Below are 8,895 nucleotides of genomic sequence, written 5' to 3'. Positions count from 1 at the left end.
ACTGCTGCTACTGCTAATACGACGACCACCACGCAGACGATACAACACACAAGTTTCCAATTCTTTCTTTGAGTATGTTTCCTTAAATCTACAGCGCTGTCTCTAAACCTCGTACTCGTTACAGCCAAATTCTCTAAAATATATCAAAAGAAGAAAAATGTTGTTTGGCACTATGTACAACACCTGGGACAAATAACAATAATATTATTTTTGTCTGTCCTAGACAACACCAAGAAAGTTTATGGCCTGTTGTAAATTTACTATTTCCGAACGGTTACGTAAAACAGCACTTCGAAAATTTTCGGCAGGCTACGATAATTATCGATTATTTTACACGATCTCTGGTCGGGCAAAAAACAAACATATTGAATATCAAAAAAGAGGGGCAACAGCGTGAAACTAGACGGACATTGACGGAAATCACCGATGTTTTCTTACGATTTAATTGCGATTCACATAATATTTATGGTACGCAACATTCATGCATGAAAACATGCTTTACATTAAAACATAACTTGCGCGTTTTGTTTTTGTATTCATATTATTGACTTATCGGATAATGTACTATAGCTATGTAAATTATATATATTAGTAAGTTTTAAAGATCTCAGAGATTTTAGATAGTCTGTTAAAGCATTGAATACATAGATCGAATGGTGCGTTTTTCTGTGAATGGGGTCTTACTGTCACTTTTCTATTTTTATACTTTAGCGTGAAATCCATTTTGTTTAACAATAAGATACTTCATGTGACAAAACACACAGAATTATACATGTAAGTGTATGTAGTAACATGTCATACAAAACAGTGCGGCGTTAATATTGTCAACATGGTGTTAGAAATCCTGTTTTCGGCGTATTTCCATACATAATCCATCATAAAGTACGATTCATGCACTAAAGACAGTATCATAGACAAACTATATTACATGCATGGTATTTAATTAAACACAGTGGCATAAGCATCAAGTCGAGTTAGGCCGGTATTTTATCTTTACGTGAACGTGTAACGCGAACGTAAAGCGCGAACGTAAAAACTCGAAAAAACGATTGTCTTAATGTCAGTATTCCAGGTCGCACATTTTTCTTTTAGAGGGATGTGGTTGTCGATATTTTTGAGAGGGCGGGACGTGGTGTATAAGGCGGGATTTTGTGATAAAGGGATGCAAAATTAAACCTGTTCTATCACTTAGGTCTTGAGCTTTCTCTCCTCTTTCTATAACCTTCTCAATGTTATCTTTCATGATGTCTTTAACTTCATTCACTTGTCCTCTCAGTTTGGCTATCTTGTTTTCGTCTGCTTGAAGGCCAGCCACTAAAATAAGTTGGGGGAATGAACAAATAAAGTTGGTTCTAATGTACAGACTCAGACAGTGCTCACGTCTCACGTGACTTTCAGACAAAGTGCACGGCGTAAATTCTAAATTTTAAACCATTACATAATTCAGGTATGCTTTTTTGTGTTACATTTCTAATTACATTTCTAATTATAAATCGATATATTTTCAATCCTATGTGCATAAACCCTTAGATAAAGTCCACTTTTCTTGGTTGTTAGCGACTTTGTGTTAATTAATAGGGATGTTGCAGGGATCAGAATCCGCAATCCGAATATCCGGATCAGACATCCGGATGAATCCGGATATTCGGATCGTTGGTAAGTTAAGATCTCTGTCGTGACGTAACTATTTTGCAACCATTTTCAAATATGACTTTTTTTATTTGTAATCAGTCAAATTTAAAGTAAAGATCGAAAATATTGTCATGAGTAGATTAACCTGCATAACACGTTATACCGACTATATATAAGTATTTATTATACATGCTCTGTCAAGTGGCGATAATGATTACCAATTTCTCAGAAGAAATGAAGATTGCAAATGGTATAATAATCGTACATTTAATGTGAATCTATAGACAAACTTTAATAAATCAATTAAAGAAGTATATCTGCATTAGATTTTTTCCATACTCTGCTCCCAACTAATTTTTTTGAGAACGATCGCTGACTGAATCAGCAGAGAACAGCTTATGATCCTCCACAATGGGAGCTGGGATTTACAAAAACAAACATATACATAATTATATTTTCCCTACCAGGCTGTGGGCTTGGACTCCGTTCATCTGTAACTTGGACAGAACCATAGTTCTTGCTGTCCTTGTTTCGAAATCCTCCTCGTCTACTAAATGACCTTGAAACAGAAATATGAGCAGGTCACCATTTACAAGATTTATTTTTAAAAAATTAAAGCTCAACGCTTGCAGTGCAATAGGACCCTTCCGTATTCAGGCCAGAAACTTGGACTTTCCATCCAATAAAAATAACATTAGCAAGTTTTTAATAACAAAAATAAAAACTCAAGTTTCATAAAACCAATCTAAAAGTATGGCTTTTTTTCTCTTTCAATTTTCTTTCGGTGCTTTGTACATTCAAGCTAGGGCTGTGACCAATTTTCTACTGTTGTTGTTTTTTTTTATATACATGTATAAATATTAGTAATGCTATCTAAAGACGTAGCTGGGGTGTTATTACTATTTATTACTATACTAGAGATCATAACATTTGTCAGTGATTAAAGTTTAAATCATCTATAAATAAAATGTAAAAATTTAGATACTTTATCATAGAGGATCTGTCAAACCATTTATATACATGTAAATGATATTTTATCTAATAGGATGCAGATGCCAGAACAATGGTTTTGACGTCACATAATTGTTGTACGATCAATTAGAGTCTACAATAATAATTAATAATCAAAACTAAATAAACAGTATTAAATCATGAACATAAATATGAAAAATTAACTTTCAGTTACATTTTTTTGCCCTAATCCATTATAACATCCAACAATACAAAAAAAAGTTCGTAGTTCAACGACTTATATTGCACAGAATTTAATTTTAAACGTTCGATATCCGCCTGATCTACCTTTCACTTCCGTAGAGGGTCAAAGTCACTCTCAGTTGTACTCACATGTACTAATATCAAAAGTAATCTTTGCATGTTGTAAAAGAGAAACACTATTACGCATCTCTTTGACACCATAAAATGATTTTAACTGTTATGATTCTTTCAGTTAGACGAAGAGGTTCCTATAGACTTTTCATTTAAATTGATCTGAAAATTTAAGTAATTTGGATATTGTTACAATAATACTAACATACCAACCACGGTAGTAAAAATAACGATTCGCAACTTCTCGGCCATTCGAATGAATTCGGATCTCTATCCAAAATAATTTTTGACGTGCCAAAACTAGATTCTGAGATATTTTTCTGTTTGGGTGGTTTCAGAAATATCTTATAGTAGGGGAGATATTTGCTTTATACGCTAAATAGCTCAATAAATCTCAACGTGTAGTAAACAATTGCTTTGCGCTAGGTCTAATCTTTGAAACATGTTTGTATATTACATGTAGATATATAATACATGTTGAAAATGCAGGGATTAGGTGGGATTTTAAATTAAGTAAATATATAGGTATAAAGTTAATACACCTTAAATTCACTTCGCTCCACCCGTAACTTGTTTGTATTGTTCCCGTTGTTCTTTCGTCGTCTTGTTTTGGGGTTTTTTTTTCCCCTTTTTTTCCAAACACGTTTGACGAATAGGAAATATTGTCAACTGGCAATTTACTTATATACATTAAAAAAACATATCTAAACACAAGGGACAAAACTTTTGTTTTTATAATTTTAATTTTGTAAAGGGGATCCCATATTTAAATAATGTAAAAAGGGGGGAGTAAATCTTTGGGGTCTCTGGATACAAATTTTTAAAAACTTTTGAAATCTGCACTTTTATGGGGCCGCCCGGGGTTTATACTTTCACAAAAAAATTTTATACAAAAAGATAAAATTCAGAGCGGGGGAATTGAAATGACTTATTAGTTGAAGGTTTCCAGTTCCTCACAACGTTTCCCCCAAATAACACTTTAAAAAAAACACTTGTAGTATATGGCCCGGGGACGGAAGACGGGTATCTTTTGTCCCGGGCTGACAAAAAATTCCCTAAAATGAAACATAATCGGGGTCTTGACATGCAAATTAATTTTTTCATGTTTTTAAGAATTATTACTGTAACCAAAAACGGGGGTTACATAAAAAACGTTAACCCGACGTTATTAGATCTATACCCTTTAATTAGAAAATTAATAATGTGCTTTTTATCTTTTAATTCTTTAAATTTAATTAATCGAACTTAATTATTAAAGTCGATTGTTGAAAAGACTTTGTTTGGAAAAAAAAGAAACCCTACAACTCCCAGGTTTTACGTCTACTTTTGTTCTCAAACTACCATTGGTTTTTAAAAAGGGAAAATTTTTAAAATTCTGTAAAACCCTAGGGAATTCTGAAACCCCCTTAACACTACACTGAGTATATTAAAGGTGGGACCTCCCGCTTGTAAAAAAAATGTATTTGGTGTTGGGTTTTTTGGAATTTTAAACCGTGCCTCATTCCCGATTGATAATGGGCCTCTTTAGGGCCCAGCAAAATTCAATTTATTTTAAAACCCATTTTGTATTTCTTTTAAATTTCTCTCTCAAAACAAAAAATCAAAATTTTCATCCGTGTTATATTTTACCCGGGGTTTTTTTAATCTAAACCAATTTTACGAATCCGACAAAACGGTCTTTCCTTTTTCTTGGGCGGACCGGGTTTGTTAGAACACGCAGATTTTCACGTAAAATTAATTAAATATAACCGGGTTACAATACAAATTTTCGGTCAGGAATGGATGTAAAAAGCTTGTGGAGGTTCAAGGGCGACGTTAGATCCCAATTCAAAGGAGGAGGCTGAAAAACAATTGGAAATAGTAAGTAAAATCACCATTACTGAAAGAATTCCAAAAATTTCATGGCCTGCCTGCAATACTAACACTGCAGCACATTCCTTTGATCATTTTTAGAATGTATGAAAATATAAGTTGTTACCGTCCAATCATTGTAATGTTACTATATTATAGCTATCTTTTTATGGTCTTTCTGTAGCTGATATGTATTTTGGGCTTCAGGAGATAATCGAAGTTTTATGCCTATTGCCTAGGGCTTTTTTTTGTTGATGTTTAAATCAAAAATCTGGGTAAGATAAACCGTTTCTGCTGAAAAGTATGTATAGTAAAAAAAAACACTATAAATGATTTATTTTAAAATGACCAACAGTTTACACAGACTAATATAAGCCTTTTTGAAAAAAAATCGCATTTCAACATCTTATCATAATAAGATAAAAACTTCGCTGGAAAGAATATGCACACCTACCTTTAAAATTAGGGTTTCTTAATCGGACAAAAATCATAATCGATCATCGAAAATAATCGAAAACCCTTTTCGATCAATTTCATTGATTTATACTAATCGAAAACATTTAACAATACAAAGTAAATATGTACATATGTTCTATCATGCTTTAATTTATAAGAATTCCATTTCCGATGCATGTAACCACTACTTTATCAACTGAAAATAAATAAAGTTTAAAGTATACTATGCTCATCCTGAGTAAAAATTTTTAAATCAAATAAATTCATTAAAATCTATGAAATTATTAATGTGTCACTTTTAAAAAAGCAATGAATAAACTATGTATGGGAATAAGTTAAAGTTGGTCCTTTTCTTTACAAAACTGCCATTTTTTTAATGACACTAAATATTGATATTGCAACCACCTTTTAGTGTGGTGAATAATTTTAAAAAAATATCTTCTTTGTGTGAAGTCAAAAAACATATTTTATTTTAGTATACAAAAAGACCTGTGTAGCAATTTTAAATAATTTTCGTAATGTCAAATTTGGTATAGTTATACCTTTAAACAGCATGCCTCACTGTCAACTATTAGACTCCATTCACGCAGTTATTTCATTTCATTGAATGAAATTTATTGTTTCAACCAAAATGGCTTTAAATTTAGTGTTTTTATAATACAGTGAGTCACTTAAGTAACTGCAAGAAAATTAATTACTGATAATCGATTATTTAACTTTGTAATCGATCATCGCTGAGGCCTAAAAAAAAATATGTCTGTTTCGGGTAACCCGACCCTACCTATAAAAATGGCGCCGACCCTAACTATTTTTTCCGTTTCTGAAAAAAATTCGTTCGCCGTAGAGAGTTTTCAAAGGGCGGATAAATGAGAATTGAAAGCTTGAGACGTTGTAAAACTCTCAGACGATTTAGATCGGTCATTTTTTAGTTATACGTGTTTTGATTGGCCGGCTGTATTGCGGTCCAATGAATATCCGCTATCGGAAACAAAAATTCTCATGTGACGGATTTTTTTACCGAAGGGAATTCCCGGAAAGTATTCTCCGCTTCCGTTTTACATCATTGACCATAAGCGGAAAGGGAACCACGCAGGTGTTCGGGAGAACATTCCGATTTTAAATAAGGAATTTTATACATGAAAAATTTTTTCTTAGAATAAGGCACATAGGACTTAGTGGCCCCCCCCCCCCACTCGTGGAGGATAAAACCATTTAAAAAAGTATGTAAAATCCAGTTGGTTTGCATGATTTGTTCGACCCGTTTTTGATTCTCTTTGTTGATGTATTTCATGCGTAAATACCAGGTTAACAATTCATGTTTCAAGACGGTTCATCTTTCGGACCTGGTGATTTTGATTTTGGCTTTACTGTGGTTTTTCGTGAATGGATCTGTTAATTAGACAGTTTTTGATAGTAATTTGCTTATTAGCGAAAAACCTGACGATAAAACCTGCCCGGCCCGGAAAATTTGACAACGAGAAGACGAACATACCCAATAATTTTCGTACTCGGTTTGCAATACCTGTCAGTGATTTTTTTTTTTTTTTTTTAGTAGATCATATATTAATTTTATTGCACAAATAACAAGGTTAAACAGCATTTTAGGTAAAATCAATGCCACTATTTTTTATTGCTTTTAGTATTTAAAATTTATAAGCTGTTTTGATATGTCCAGTGCCACACTTCAAAATGAATATTAAAAAACAGTAACATTAAATATGAAAAGGGTGAAAAACACTGAAGTTTCAGATTTCAGTTGATTGGAAAATTGAAAGTGTTCACAATTTATTAAAACCAGTTCAAGTTCAGCGGTTGAGGCAAATGAGACCTATCCCATTGGAAAAAGTGGACATGAGTTGTATAGCCCGGGTTTTTATGTACATAGCTATTCTGGAGACTGCAAAGCTTTTCCAGTATATTTTCATCCTCTTTTCTACTGAAACAAATTTTTAGCCAGACTACGAAGTCTGACCTTTACTGTGCATCATTTTGGTTTCATACCGTCACAAATGTTACTCCCATTTTCCCCTGTGTTATTGAGATCTAGTTCTTGGCTTTTTTATCAGATGGGCCCATGGATACTATTAGACGACACTTTGAATGACATCTACAAAATGCCAATTCAACAAAAAGCTTGGCTATTGTCTTTAATATGTTGACTACATGTATTGATAGAAAATAACAGTTTTTGATTGCAAGGGTGTTCTTTTACCAATGGTTTTTGCATTTTTGTGAACAATGTTTCAAAAGTCAATTCAAAATTATAGATTTTGTTAAATTGTACCATGTGTCAAAATATAAACTTTGTTATACTGTAAAGCTTCAAAATGTCAGCTTACAATTGTTTTAAATGAAGTGTGCCCCGTATTTAATGCCCTGAATATCAAATAGTGAAAACAGAATAAGTCTAGATTTTTTAACTAAAACTTTTGAAAAGCCAGATCACGCATGTCATTTAGCTCTTTTATTTGCTAAAACCGACCAGCCCAATGTATTACTCAATTAAGCAGAATGTTTCAACCCATGCAAGCTGGATGAGAATCTGCACTGTTTGCGTTCAATTCGAGTCAAACTTTAAAGTAGTGCCTGAGCAAACAAACATCAACATTTTAAACATGTTTGGGATATTGTTTTTATTCTTTGAAATAAACATTAAATGGCATTTAAAGCTATGCAGATTTGAACAGAAAATTATTGTTTATATGATAAAATATGAATAATACACTAAGTCGGGCAATGTCGTAGTTTAGGAAGACGCCTGTGCAAAGAAAACACTTGAACTTCCGACAGATTTTGGAAAAAAAAAAAATAAAAAAAAAAAAAATCCCTACCTACCTACCTAGCAATTTTTGGGAAGGTTACCCTAAACAAACAATTTTTTTTTTTTTTGGGCATGATCAGTTTTCTATAAACGATCAATTTTCGATTATACTCGATCATCGTTTAATCCCTATTTTAAAATCTCAATGAACTTCATTTCTTTTCCTATATTTTCACATCAATAAACCTTTTGTCCATCAACACAGAAGATATTATTCCCAATGATGATGGTCAGTTTTAACTTCAACACCAATATAAACAACGCAGTGTCTAAATTAATAAAGTTATGCCGTTTACTCCTTTACAAATCTTTTGAACAATTCAAATAGGGCTCCCCAGCTTTGCCGTATGTAAATGCGCCATGCCCTTTAAAACGATGAGATCACACATTGGTAATATGTTTGGTCCCATATTCATAAAAAATGACTACATAATATTATCTATCAAATTTAAAAAAGACAAAAGAAATAAAAAAAAATTTAACTTTTTATTTTTCACTCATAGCACATAATTACTAATTTGGATTTGCAAATTTTACAATTTTATATGACACAGTGCAGTTAAATGTAACAAAAATTACAATGATTTACTTATTTTATTTTTTTGTTCCCCTTAAACTTCAAATTGGGGAAAAAAAAAAATACTAATGATGTCAGATTTTGTCAGAAAAAACTCACATTGTAATTTTGTATGCACCTTCGATTGATGATATAATTGTGGTGAAGTCTGGATATTAGACAAGGCATCAGTTTTTGCCATGTATTTTGGGAATGGTCCTTTAAAATTCCTTAAATTTAAAATGAAAGGAAG

General features: G+C 32.4%; 1 protein-coding gene across 1 annotated transcript; it reads right to left on the bottom strand.

The window, feature by feature from the left end:
* LOC132745479 (uncharacterized) lies at nucleotides 1–2,950 on the bottom strand (the record flags this gene model as incomplete). The annotated part of the gene is given in 4 exon segments (XM_060734428.1): nucleotides 1–133; nucleotides 1,177–1,314; nucleotides 2,097–2,191; nucleotides 2,819–2,950. Coding segments are annotated over 4 exon segments (368 nt in total), but the record flags the coding sequence as incomplete, so codon positions are not given.
* Nucleotides 2,951–8,895: the final 5,945 nt, after the last annotated feature.

The sequence above is a fragment of the Ruditapes philippinarum genome, unplaced genomic scaffold, assembly GCF_026571515.1.
Source record: "Ruditapes philippinarum isolate M1 unplaced genomic scaffold, ASM2657151v2 ctg2613_1_1_1_1, whole genome shotgun sequence".
Lineage (NCBI taxonomy): Eukaryota > Metazoa > Mollusca > Bivalvia > Venerida > Veneridae > Ruditapes > Ruditapes philippinarum.
Note: the sequence above shows the minus strand (reverse complement) of the source record. Positions and strands in the feature narration are given on the sequence as shown.